The sequence below is a fragment of the Egretta garzetta genome, unplaced genomic scaffold, assembly GCF_000687185.1.
Source record: "Egretta garzetta isolate BGI_Z169 unplaced genomic scaffold, ASM68718v1 scaffold49, whole genome shotgun sequence".
Lineage (NCBI taxonomy): Eukaryota > Metazoa > Chordata > Aves > Pelecaniformes > Ardeidae > Egretta > Egretta garzetta.
Window position 1 is genome coordinate 1,425,457 of NW_009260775.1, and position 14,589 is coordinate 1,440,045.

Genomic DNA, 14,589 nt, shown 5'->3' on the forward strand with positions numbered 1-14,589 from the left:
GCTGAAGGTTTTTAAGAATAGATTAGACAAATGTCTATGTGACTCTATTTCTGTGCAGGAAGCTGACCCGAGCGTTCTCTGCAGAGCTCATCATGCCTTTTAGCTGTGTGATTTACATTTTCAACACCTGCTCCTGTTTATTAATAAAAAAGTATGTAAGCTAGTTGATTGATGATTCAGAGGACAGATAATTATTACAATGAAAATTTATTAGAAAAAAAAGATCCATTGGTCATTTTTCAAAGTGATTGCATCTCAAGTATTGGGGCCACCAACCTGTCCAGTGGGAGACCTTCTGCACCGTGATTTCCTTTCCTTGCACTAAAGGCTACTCTCTCCTTTCATTTCTTCATCAAGGCAGGAATATTGTGGACTAGTTTAGTTAGTCCTGGAGGGACCAAGTTATGAAGGCCATTTTATTTTCTTGCACAGTGCCTTCTTTAAGGTGAGAGCCCGAGGAAAGACTTGAATGAAGGGTTCATAACAACAAAGCGATGGTCAGGAGACAGTGGGAACCTGGATGCCCCGAACCACCTCAGTGACCACCGGTGGATTCCCTGAATTCCAGAGAGCTGGGGGAATTTCCTCTTCATTTGGAGAGCTCAACCTGTGCTGACACCATGAGCAACCTGGGGGGAAGCTCTAAGGGAGATGTAAAGAATCGTGGTTGCTGCTTCACCTGCCAGTACAGGCGTGCAAGCCAGCTTATCGATACACAAAAAGTTCAGTGCTGGCACTTTAATGTCTGGTCTGCCCCTAGCCCACCCCATCCTGTGGGGATTAAAGGTAATTCTCCTCCTCGTCGAAATCAAGAGTCACTGACTAGGAATGGCATCAAACTACTCTCCCCCCTACATATTATAGAATGACTTTTTATTTAGGTAACCGATGCCAGGAGACAGTCAATTTTCCCTTGCCCCCAGTGGACCTCTGAAGGCAGTTTTGGAGCTGTTATTTATATTTTTCCTATCTCAAACTACAGCTTCAAGGCTCTTGTTTGTTGTTTGTTTGGGGTTTTGATTCTCTTCCCCCTCCCCCCCAGTACAGCTAAAATATTTTCTTTTACTGTAGCTGTTTTGATTTAGTAGTGTAGACAGTTTTTGACCTATTTTACTGTCAGTTACGAAAGCACTCCCAAGCAGGGGAGGTAGTTTTTCTCAAAGCTTTTAAGCCTCTGCCCATCATCATGGTTTCCGAGTGCCTTCCACGTAGAGAGAAGGGCAGCAGCAAAGTCCCTGATGTACCACAGTCTGTTTAGGAACTTAACTTCCGAGTTTAGGGAAACTCCTGCCACACTACAGGTACTGCTACAATGTGAAAAAATACAGTGTCTACATTTTGTCTTGCACATGCTTCTTCACATTACTGTTTCGGGAGTCCTGTCATCAGTCTCAGTATAGCAAATAATGCCCTGAAGTATAGGAGGAGTGGTTCCCTCTAATTGTAGTATACCTAGAAACATTTTTGGCTTTCAGTATTGACACAAGGCATGAGCTCCATCAAAAGACTTTCTCAGAAAAAAATGTGTAGCAAGTTACTCTTTGGCCCACTCTCTCTGTGCTTTTTAGGTTTGTTGTTTTGGTTTGTTTTTTTAAATTTTATTTTATTAGAGTACTATGATTTGGGACTTCTCATGACACAGCAACTCCTGAGCTAATGTAGACACTGAAGCAAGCCGAGCTTTGTATTAGTTGAGAATCTGACTGTCGATGCTTGGGGAAGTCAGACCTGGCATCATCCTGCACCTTTATCTGTTCTCCCTTTCCAGGGATGCTCCTGCTTTTTGTGGCTCTCCAGGGACAGCCATAGAAGGGCACACAAGGGCATTTGGCCCTTCCTTTGTAATCCTCTAAAGGCTGCCAGGTAGCTTTGCCTACTTGTTTGAGTAAGTTATTTCCATCGTCCCTTCTATATATGGCAGCAGCAGCAGTTTCCCTCATCCTAGTGTAAAAAAAGGTTTGAGCAACTGTTTATGTTCATGTCAGAATGAGATGGTTTCCTTAGGTCTAGCTAAAGGTTTAGCAAATACCAATAAGCTCCAAAACAATTATAGTTTGGTGTTCTGATTTTCCATTTCTTCTGTAAAACTCACTGAATACCTTGTTCCTCAGAGTTCATGAAATACAGCCATTTTAAATGTATTGGTGAGTAAAAAAAGTATTTAAATGATGTAGAAGTATTTTTTCACTCCAGTAATGCCAAAATAGCTGAAAAGATTTTTTTTTTCAACTTTTCCAAAACCAATTATCTCTAGTCAAAGAGGCCAAACGTGAAAGGATTAAAGAATACATTAAAAAAAATCAAATTAAAAGGGAAGATAGGGAACTTTATTCTTGGGTTTGGTGTAGTGGTTTGAAAAATTCTGAAATATTTAAGAATTCTGATCTTTTAAGGATATCTATACACGGCATGCACAAACTGAAGGCAGGGACACTCTCTGTATTCTCTGAAGGGTGGCTTTGGTGCAGCTCTGCTCACGCTGGACTCTGAGACCTGCAGCTTCCTGCAGAAGGGGAGTGCGGCCGCCTGGGGTGGGAATGGAAAGCGGCTCCTTCCCGGCATTTTTCCTCACAGGGGTGGGCTGTGCTCACATATTTGAAAATACCAAAGTAGTTATATTCTTCCGACATATCTGCTTGGAGACTGTTTAAAACCTTATATACCCTAGCAAAAGTGGAGCTGAAATGTCATGTTTTCTTTGATTCCTCCGTCCACAGGAATTGAGTAGTATTTGCTATCCGAATTAGAGCATTGCCCAAAGTAAGCTTTTTTATTTTCATGAAGAAGGGTTCGTACATATCTCGTTACAGTTATCGTCTATATATCTGTGGTCTATAAATATCTGTATCTCTATCCAGCTGTTTTCCAACACGTAACATTTTTTGTCCAGCAAGTTGGGACATGACTCTTTCTGATAGAAATAGACCTTGTGAATAGGGTTCAATAGAAATGGTACATTTTTCACCCTAGCAGATTTGCTTCTAGTTTGGAACTATACTTTTTAGATGTGTTTTCCTAAAACGCAGGAAAGTCTACTGATACTCTGCTCAGCTGGCATAAATTGGTATGTCACCTTTGCCTTCAGAATAGATGTGGCATAAAAAGCCTTTTCATCCTTGGGAAGCAAATTATGGAGGGTGTTTGGGTTTTTTTTAAATTGGATCAGAATCACAAAAGGTTGTTGTAAAGTGTTATTTGATTAATAGAATTCACGTTCCTATAGGAGATGCAGCTTTCTTTTGAAGCAGGTAATTTTTCCAGCAGTTTTGCCTTCTGGGCAGGTTCCGCAGCAATTCATGAATAATTCCAAGATAAATAATTTAATTCATATACCAGTATGACCGAGTTCTTACTGTTCCACAGTAAAGAGATTGTGTATAGCGCAGGATTTAAATTTCCAGCAGCTGCATCACTTAATCCTGCGCATTTGGACTTTGTGATTCCTCCATGTTTCATTTTAACAATCTGTAATGTTTGGCTTAGCCCAAAGGGATTGTAGCCTGTATCCAAAGAAGATGTGCTAACCGCAGGTTACCAAAGAGTCCGATGGGATGAGGAGGAAGGGAATAAAAAGCACGCTTCTGTCTGATGGTTGTGGGCTGGTACAGTATACACTGTGTGTCGCCGAGAACATCGTTTTCCTGCACAGTCGGCTTTCCCCACGCCTCACCTGGCTTCTCACCATTGCCCTGAGAAGGGTTTGGGTCAGGGCAGCGCTCCTGCCCGGGGGGAGCTGCAGCCCCTCTCCTGAAGGATGGGGTTTCGACTTCAGCTCAGCCCTTCTCATGCTGTTTCTTCTGCCATAAACGCATTCAGCGGGAGCTTCCCAGGGAGGGCAATGCTGAAGCTCGTTTGCTGCACCAGAGAAAGCAGCACAGGAGAGGGGAGCTGCCTCCGGGCCGTGTTTGCGGCGCCTGCGGCCGGCAGCCTGCACCCGGCTCCGTGGGCGAGGAGGGCACATGGGAGCTGGCTGCCACCTGGGAAGGTCACGGCTGCAGCCGCGGGATGCGCTTGAAGGAATTTAGCTTTTCTTCCGTCAGCTGCAGGCTGACAAGCAGAAAGGAGCACTGATTTGAGACACAGTGAAGTAAGGAGAGCACCGTAGGCCATAAGGACAAGCAGTGTGAGAAACGGGGAGGTAGTCCGGGGCTTGTGACGCGGTATAATAACCTGCATCGCCGAGGGAGATCTCTGTGATCTCAGGCTAAAGGGAGAAAGAGAGCACTGGCAAATACGTGTGGGCTCAGCCCTTCCCTTTTCGTGTCGCCTTATGTGCCAAAATCTGTAGCTCCTGGTTCTCTCATTCAAACTGTTTGCCTTCCATCTGTCCTGCAGCTGGCAGCACTTTGGAAGTTGCCATGTGGGGATAGGGCATTTCAACAAGATCATCTAAATATTTCAAGGTGGACAGTTATAGTCACAGAAACAGCAAAGTAAGACCAGCACCCTCTTCTTCAGCAGAGCAGCTCCAAGTGTGCATTCAGAAGCAAATTTGCTTTGTATCGTGACCTGAAGAAGCGATTGCAACCACACAGTGCAACCGTCAATGAACGAAGCGCAGTCTCATCTTTACTGTGCTCTGTCAACAGAATTTAGCAGGTTTTTCTGATTGCAGAGGCTTGATTACCTGCAGAAATGCACAGGTAAGAGAGACCGCGGCTTGACATTCGGCTCGCGGGCCGAGTGCTGGCACTTGGGAAATGAGTCGCTCTCCATGAGTGCAGTGAACAGAGAATTCCTCAGGAGGGGTCAAACTCAGTGCCTTGTGGTGCTGTTGGGAATAACTTCCAAGGCAGAGTGGATTACACTTTTAGAAAATACACTCTATTTTTATTTTTTTCTTTAAATGCAATTAGAGCCACTTACTTACGCCTATAAAGGGAAAATGGCTACAAATATAACTGCTATGGAAAAGTATTTTAGAAATCTCACAATATCATTTTTTTTACCCATTTCTGTTTTGATAAATGAGCTATGGGTATGATATTTGTCTCTCACATAACTTCTCTTATTATACTGTGTGAAAATAACCCTTAATTGTAGAACATGATGAATTTTCTTCCCTAAATGGACAAGAAACACAATTCTCATAAGCAAAGGAAGTTGCCAGTCAATGGGGAGGGGAGTTCTCTTTACTCAGTAACCCTGTAAACAACAGAAGGCTTCTTGTCAAAAACCTACTGAAGTAAATTAAGTCTCTGTATGAATTTATAAATTATGTTTTTGATTAACAAAAAAGAGTGTCGTTGGATGTAAGTAACATAAAAGGAACGTCCATTCGTACAGATAATCCACAAGCCAATGTATAAGGAAAGAAGGTGCTAAAGAATCGTATTTTTGTTACAGGCTCACGTTAAGCTTATTGCCATTTTCTGAAATCTAGTACTATAGTAGTTGGTGCCAGAAAAAGACTTGGAAAGCTCAGGTGCTGTTGTACTTTTTGCTACATATATTAATTATGAAAAAAAAAAATGGATTAGGGCTTCACAGTATAGTGGCTATTAAGTGACATAATATGAAATTGGTGGCCAAGAGTTCCTGAATGTTAACTCCTGGTGCGCCACTAACTGTATCGTCTTGAACACAATCCCTATACCTCATTTGTGATGCTTTTGCTTACGCTGAGGAACACCTCTACCTACCAAATAGACATGTTGGTTTCCATAACTTCAAAATGAGTAAAGCAGTACTGAGAGTAAATAATAGTAACAGGATCAGCCCACACTCTCTCTCTTTGAATCATATGTGGTGTTGGTAGGTGGTCTTGTGCAAATCAACAGAGAGCAGTCTGTCATATAAAAAAATATGAAGTTCCCTTTGTTTTCTTTTTTTAACTTCTAGAGCTGAAATTTTTATATCCTCAGCATAAAAATGGCTTCTTATTACCTAGTTTGTAGAACCCTGGTCTCACTTAGAGTGAAGTTTAGGCCCTGAAATGGGCTATACAAAATTTGGGTTTTGAGAGTGTAACTGCTAGTTCAGTGGTGTTAGTGATGACACTGTAGATGAATTTCAACCTTAAACCAAAATTTCAAAAATAATAATCTCAGCAGTCGAACTCCTCAATTTTTGTCCAAAGCCGGCGTATCACTGTAAATACTCTTGTGTTCTGCAGACTTTGTTCACTGACAGAGTCCTAAAAGGATGACCTGATTTTTCAAATAGAAAAGTCTTTTTGGCGTTAACTGAACCTGGAAGTACTCACCACTTTGGAAAAACAGGTCACATAACAATTTAATATGTACTCAGGAGTTTGATTCTAGACTCTTGGTCTTTTAAATATTTATCATGCTAGTCTTAATATATAGATGCCCAGAGAGTGATGTGTGCATTGCAGTGAAGAATGCAGCGAACATATAAATTAGTAATCATTGAACAAACCAACTTCATTTCTGAAACAACTGATCTGCACAGCTGCCTGGGCAGACTTTCTTCAGAAAAAACAGAATGGATTAATAAGGGAAAAAAATGCAGCTTCCTTCACTTTGACAGTTGTCTTTTGAGTGCTTCTCTTGTCCTGCTAATAGTCTTGAGTGGAATCTTTTGGAGGAGCAGTACATTGTTGATCTATAGAAAGAAGGCATTAGGTGATAATTATATACACAAAAGGCTGGATAGAAGTCCAACAGCATTTATCGCTTTGAGTTTTAAACATTTCCAAAGCATGAATGAGAATAGCAGGCCATGTTTGATACGACTTTGGGCTGATACAGTACTATTTTGCTTAAATATTTGCTAATTAATTTTAAAATGTACAGTAGGCATTAGGGATGGGTAATAATGTTTTGCCTGTTTCCCAAGAATGCTTCGTTTTTTAATTATATTCTCAAAGCACCCTGCAAATAATAAGTACTAAGCATTATTATTATTAATTGGGTTCATTTAAGATGTAAAACTGATAGAGTTGCACAAGTCCTTAAGCACGTTATGAATATTTTAGCAGTGGTCATGCCTGATGTAACACTAAATCAACGGTCATTTCAAAACATATTTATTTTTACAGACTATAGATTGTAATTAATCACGTCTTTCACTGGGGAAGGAGAAGAACAGGAACTGACCTCCTGGCAGATCTCTTAAGCTTTAGCTTTTCACTGAGATTCCTCTCAATTATTTTCATATGCAAGTCTTTTTCTCCTGCCATGGGGTAAACTGTAAATGTAAATGGTCATAGCTCCACTGCCTTCAGTGGAACTGCACCCATTTGCCCAAGGTAAGTGTCTCTCCTCCTTTGCTCTGCAATCTCTTTCTTTGCTCAGGAGTGCACAGAGTGAACTCTTTTCTCTATTCTCTGGTCCGTCCATCTCCAGAACTGTTTCCTGATTCTTGCAGTCCTCTAGGCCTGAGCGTCACTTGTATCCAAAATTCAAGGTTTACAGAGACGAATGCACAAATGTTGTCTCAGCCTGTCATTTACTGAGGAATCATTTCACTGTTGGAGTTGAAAGAATCACCCATTAAGAACAAGGTTTGTGAGGAAGCATTGATAGTTTGGCCCTAGAAGCCATTAACCTGTTTTCTGTGTGGATGAGTGCCATTTGTTCCGATGTTTAATGTTGAATAGCATTCATTTTTCTTGTATTTCTGTTGTATTTGACTATGCAGCACTAAAACACTCCAGAAGTTGCCCTTGTATAATTATAATAGCAAACCACTGTATTTTACATCCACTTTTCACTTTTGTTCTCATTTTTACATCTAAGTAGACTTCAGTGGAATGTCAGAATATCAATAAATGGGTCTTTGGAGAACAGAGGCTCTAGGACTCCGAAGAATGTAAGTCACTTATCAAAAGGCTTCTGTGAAGCAGTAATTTGAATTTATAACACGAAAAATAATTTGAAAATAATTTTATATATATAAAACCAGAACACAATGGTAGTAGGGAACCCTATAAAAACAAGCAGTACTGTCAGGTGTATGTAAGCAGGCTACCAACTATTCATATTGCCAAGAGGTGAAAAAAGAATTTCTGTAATAAGCTTGGTCTTATCAACTGGAAATGTCAGAAGGTGTGAAAAGACTGGGCATATTAATCAATCAAAGTATGACTTGGAGTTATGCACTTGTCATGTGGCTACGAAAAAGGAAAATCTAATCATAGACCGCATCAGGCAATGAATTACCACCACTATATTGCTGAACTCTCATCCGGAATAACTTACCCATTCCAGTCAGACTTATTTCAAAGAAATGAATTCTCACTGGAGCAGGTGCAGGAAAAGGGGAATTAACATAACCAGCAAATGACCATCTACTTCAAGAGGCAGGAACTGAGTATCAGAGTTAAGTGAGTGCTGGGGGCAAATATGCTCTAAATAAATGGCAGAGTGCAAGTGTGCAAGTGGAATTGATCAAACCACAGTTACATAAGGTAAAAAGAAATGTTATTTTTAAAGCAAAAGGATATTAACTGGCTATGAAAAAGTCAGAATTGGTCCAGTTGTCTGTTGTGTAATGTTCTGGGCATGGCATGCAATAGGAGTTGAGGTAAAACTATGGGGAAATGGCTTGTGTTGTCTTGCAAAGATGAGAGTTCATCCATGGAGATCCACTGCACTCCTCTGCAGTATGCTCCTTACTGTAAAAGGACACTTATCATACTGGCTTACATAACTAGAAAAACATGTTGAGGCAAATTATTTGGTGACCTTCTTACCATAAAAGTGAAACGCAGATACGGTGTGTTCATTTTTGAGTTTTTTCCATATTATAAAACCATTAAGGCAGAGGTACATGTTGTTGACCTGTAGCTAGAGTGGAGCCTGTGATAGCATTAGTATTAGTCCCTGTGTTAGACCCTTTATATTGCTTTGGCACTTAAAAAATTCAAAAGGTACAAGTTAAAGCAGGCCCATGTCTTAATCCCTGGTATTTGTTGAGACCTAATAAATAAAATGCATTTTTGTTGACTCTTCGTTATAAATGATGCTGCTGAAGGAAATAATGATAGCCAACCTTTTGGCATAATTGTTTCAAGAATGAACCTGCCTATGCTGTTGCTTAAAGTCTTTGGTCCTTAATACCTTAGTGAAAACTTGGATGACAGAACAACCAGTTCTTTGGTGTCAGAACAATAATTTCTCTGAGACTCTAATCCACTTGAACCAATCTGCACATGCTGTACCAAATGGCAAGCTCCCAGTGTGAGTAGAGATCAGATGGGTGATGTGACAGTGGTCAGCTATCACCCAAGTGGTATGACTGGTATGCAGAATTCATCCTGGAGGTTAGTCATCCTCCATCTCCAGATACTACCTTCAGCTCTACACCTGAGTCACAGTATTGTAACCATGGATGAGGGCCAACCAGTACCTTTAGGTTTGTGGTACCTTGCTATCAAGAGCATCCAGCAACGAATCTCCATTATTAAGTCTTCAAAATTAGCTTTCCATTCTGCACAGGGGCTGTGTGACCATGCATGTGTAGATACGCCCAGCAGCATACAGTGGGGTGCATTTTGGTTCCTCAATACAACCTTGGCATTTGGGTGAACAAAGCAGCACTCCTTAGGGCTGAAGGACTGTGACAGTCCGTAGTTTTTGTGAAATGGACCCTGTGCCTTTCCTGACTCCAAGTGCCGTGGCCATCTCAGTCCATTTTCCTACAGCTTGTGCAGCAGTTTGTTCAGTATTCTTTCATTTCACTTACTTCCTTTTTCTTCTTTTCTTTTTTCCTCTTACAGATGGACAAAAGAGGAAGAAATCATTAAGAAAGAAACTGGACTCATTAGGAAAGGAGAAGAACAGAGACAAAGGTAAAATAAAATGAGTAGAGATTTACTGATCGGGTCTTAGCTTTGCGTATGAGATTTCTTTAGTCTTAAATGTATACTTTCTGGAGTAGGAAAACGTTACCAAGCTGATGTACTGCCTAGGTATTTATTTCCAAGTTGAAAAATGTCTTAGCTTTTCTGTTTGTCATTAGTATAGCCCAGCTCTCTTGAACTGAAAGCTTATTTCCTGGGAGAGAAGGAAGAGTTAAAGGACTGCATCTTTTCTTCCGTGTTCTTTCTCCCCCTTCTCACCATCTAGTGCAGAGTGCGGTCTGGATAACATGATCCAGTTGTTTACCTGCATTTGCACTCTCCTTTTTCAGTTTGCAAAGCATGTGAACCCAGCCCTGCCCAAGCAAGTCAGTTGGTTTGCTTTTCTTTTTTTAGCCCTAGGAAAATAGCTGTTGTTTAAAATACAGAAATGCTTCGGTGCTACTGATCAGTTGGGTTTTAATAGACTCCACGTGACATGGATTTACAGATACAGTTGGACTCTTTTGTTGGGACACTAATCAGCTTTATGGACTGGGTCATAATCCACTGGACTTGACCTGTAATTTGCAGCCATTTGAGCTAAGTCTAGACATTGAGACCCGAAAAGTGTCCCTGAAACTGCAGTTTTCTGCATGTAGGTAATTATGCATCTAATTTTGTGTGCCCTCTTGGAAAAGAAGTTCTGGAAAACTGGTAGTAAAACTCAGTATTAACACGCCAGTTTCACACACACACACAAAGTTATAACAACAGAAGTGATTTGGTTACTCTGATGTTATTGCTTGTAATCTGATTTGGTAGAAAGATGGAACTTTGAAACTCCATTGAAAAAATGAACATTCCCACTTCAAAGTTATTTTTGTCAGGAAGAAAATGCTTTCCTTTTAATTTGTGTTTGTTAATTATCTTATTGCTAATTACTAGTCTAATTAATTAACTCTATCCTAGCTGAAACCAGGGCAGTATGGTGACTTCATATATGTGATTATTGTTTTCTTGGTTTAAAAATGTCTATGGAAAATATTTGCATTAATCCTTCTAAAGCTGAAAGTCCCCTGACACACTTGTTTGGATAAATCCATTTGTGTCCCATGTTGGGTTGTGAGTAACAAATCTTTCATTTGTTACGAGAATTACTTGATGTAGGACTGAGCCCACATGCAGAATGAGTCTTTGAGGAAGAGGTTTAATGATTTTATAGCCACCTTTGGGGAAAAATCTATCTTCTACTGCTCCTGTCAATGCATTACATTTGGCTGCAATTAGCCAGTCATTATGTTGCTTAGTCTCCTTGTTTTTTTTTTCCCATTGTTCTCCATGCAGTAAAAAGTGCAAAATAACATAGTGCTGTGCAAAACCTTCCCTGCTTTTCAGTGCATTTGCTAGATACTGATCTCGATAGCGGTCTGTGGGGTGCTCTTTCTGCATCGGAAATGGCTAACCACTTACTGCTTTTTTTTTTTTTTTTTTAAATGTTCTGTCTCTCACAAATTTTTGATCCATTGAGAGCTTTTATCTTCCCCCTCATATGGGTAGCACAACTTCAGTAGTCTCCTTTGAAAGTTACTATTTAGAAGCTCTTTTGAAAGTTTAAATACATTTTATCTTTCTATTCTCACATTTTTCATTGCAGTAGCAGATTTTACCAATAATAAATTGATATAATTCACCAAAGACCTAATTTTGCTGTGTCACCCAAACCTGGTGGATCTTTGCAATTGCACTTCCACAACTCTTCCAGTGCCTCTTTGGTGCTGTGCCTCGAGATGTGATAGCGTCCTTTGGTGATGCATACAAATGCTTATCCCTGAGTTGCTCTTTATTCCTCTAAATTCTCTGTTGCCAAAGATCTTTCAGACATCATTTTTTCTTACATTGCTTTGTACTCTTTTGTGATTTCCTTATAGCCTCGTTTTATTTCAGCTGATGTCTGTTTCTGATAATTACACAACCATACTGGTTGAGCACTCACAGATAACATTATTTTCCCCAATTAATTTCTGTTCAGGGATAAGCTTTCAGTTTTCCTTCAGATGGATTTTCTGAGGGCACTTTGCCGTTTAGGGCTCAGTAGTTGCCCACAGCAAAGGTCAGCACTCTGTACTTGTTCATCCTTGTATATATTTATCTACTTCCTGTTTTTCAGCATTGCTTGTATCTTCTGGTTAACTATACCCAAGCATTTCTAAAAATCACTTTGCTGATTCTCTTAATTTTAATTCCCTTTTTCTTTTTTTTTTTAGCTTCTTTCAACTTCAGGCATTTCAAGTGTACCCCTCTGCTTTTATGCTCTTTTTCCTGTTTTCCATTGCCTTATTCTCATTTGCAGAGGTGTCTTACATGCTCTCTACATATCTGATATAAAATATTATATAAATATAATATAAAATATTACAGGAGCACCCCAAGGGGAAAATACCCCAGCACTACTCAAACAGCAGAATCTATATTTTTCTCCTTCCTTCAGGACATCTGTATTGACAGGGGTGTTAGGTTGGTCAGTAAGGGTACAGAGGGCCAGGAAATTGGAAGGAGTCTGGTTCCCAACGAGGCTATGTCAGCAGAGTAAAAAGAAAGCCATGCTGGCTCTTATTTGTTGCCAACCGCAAATGTAAGGCAAAAGTAGCCCAGATAGCAGCATACGACACCCCGCTTCTCAGGGTTTCTGTCCATGGCTGCTTCTGGTGTACTCTTCTCTGCCCTACTGAGTTATTACAGGTCATCTGCCCACGGATACTCGCTGAGCAGACTCTTAATCCATGACAGCAGAGGGGATGAGCAACCAGGAAGGTGTTGGTTGGTGCCATGTGGGCCGTTAGCCCGGCAGCTCTTTTCCTGTGGGAAGCAGCAACGTCAGCATCTCCCCCAGCCTCAGGAGTTAGGAGGGATGGCGTCGACCAGCTGGCCCATGATGAACAGGCTCTGGAAAGAAAAATGTAAGGCCTCGGGCTGCTGGTCTCTGCAAGAATGAACCTGCCGTGCTCTCATCGCGGCCGAGCCCCACCGCCTTCTCCGAACAGCGGTCTCTGTGTCACCCTAAGTCAGAGTTAACCTCCCTCAGCGTGTGTGTCACAGTGAGCTGGAAGCATTCTTCTGTTCTGTTCCATTGTGGTTTTTTTAACAAGCCTTTCTACCATTTATTTTATAGAGCATCTTCCATTACTGGACAGCCGGTCCAGAACAAGCATTCTGCACTGTGGACATGGGTGTGCTCGCGCAGAAGGCTGGGAGCACTTACTTAACCCACCCAAGCAGGTCCTTAGTCCTCATGCCCAAAAGGAATGCCTTCCTTCTGTTTCTTTTTGGGTTTTTTGTGTTTTTGTTTTTTTTTTTCGGTAACTAGACCAGCTGCACCATTGTGAGATGGAAACAGTGAGACCAGGCCACAGGACGTTGGAGGGGAAGCAGGGAAGCCTGTTCTCCAAACATTTCATACAGATGAGTTCCATCTGCCTTAACACAAACAGCATTTCCATCCCTTCAGCATCACTTTTGTAAGCACAGTTGCAGTTTGAAGAGTATGTACTTCATTCCAAACATTTTGAGTTTCCTATATCCCAGCCTGGGAGACGCCACATACCAGGACAAGTAACAGCTAAGGGGGCCATGTTGTTAGGTCTTGCTTGGAGTATGTGCCACCTGAAAAGTTTTTTTTTGGATAGCTGGGCTTCTGAAGGTTAATCCTGACGATCACACAGCACCATGTGATCCTGCATGTGGGTTGCAGCCAAAGATCACCGAGATATGCCTGGCACAGGAAGCCACAGAAGTGGGAAAAAAGGTCACCATGCTGATCACCAGGGATGCACGATGGAGACCCTGCTGCAGGCAGGGCGCACGAGGCACGAGCCCTGCGCAGCTTGCAGTGCGTACGGTCAGTGTTGTGTCTTTGCAGGGGGGCAGTTCCTGAAAAAGAGTGGGGAGGACTTGTGTCCTTGGTGTTGCCTGACAAATCCTCTCCTTTAGCACTCACATGCGCTGACCTGTCTGAGGTGTAGACTTCTGGGGTTGTTCTCTATGGGGAGGTACCACCTCTCTCCAATTTGTGCCCAAGACTCTTCTCCCTCACCCCACCCCAGCAGGTGTCTATGCTTAAAAAGCATAGCCGAAAGGATATGGTATTCATTTCTTCTAGGACTGTTTGGAGATTTAATCACTTGCATTTTGGGACTTGATCCAATCTGTGGAGTTTTTACTCTCCTAACATCATGTTTCATTTAGATGGACCAGTCGATCAACCTGCCTACCTGTTAAGTGAGCACTTCAGCAAACTGTTATACTTCTCAAGACCAACAAAGACACGAAAGTGGAATTGAATGCATTTTAAATGAGATTCATATCCTTATTTTGTCCTTTTGGACAGGTACATCTGTCATCATCTCATTAAAAGGGGAAAAATTCTTAAACAAGTGTTTTTTCAATTGTTTTTACATCTCTGAGTGACTCACCAGAGCAGGATATAGAAAAACTTGCTGAATGCAAACAGGCGAAACAGGAGAGCAGCACTCCACCCAGATATTTAAGCAGTATTTTCAGCTTCCATCATTCAGTGCCTTTGCTTTTCTCTACCCAGCCTCCTCATTATTAATGACCGTCATGACTCTCAGTCGTACTGTCTACGTATGTCTCCAAACATTTGCTTTAGCTGCTAGCAAACAGTACTCAGGCTGGAGGAGCAGTAAAATGTCAGTGCTCCTTGGAATAAGAAATTCTCAAGATGCTCTGCATGCTGGAGGCCGGGTACTGTTCCCTTAAAAATTCACTGCTAATTTTGACGGCAGCAGAATTGGAGCCTTGCATCTGACTCCTGCCAGTGATAC

General features: G+C 41.4%; 1 protein-coding gene across 1 annotated transcript in view; it reads left to right on the forward strand.

Moving 5' to 3' along the window:
• Positions 1 to 14,589, forward strand: part of ARHGAP6 (Rho GTPase activating protein 6) — a 124,836-nt gene that overhangs the window by 72,830 nt on the left and 37,417 nt on the right. The window contains exon 3 of the mRNA XM_035901727.1: positions 9,686 to 9,757. Coding sequence (XP_035757620.1) covers positions 9,686 to 9,757 — 72 coding nt within the window. The remainder of the gene's footprint in view (positions 1 to 9,685; positions 9,758 to 14,589) is intronic.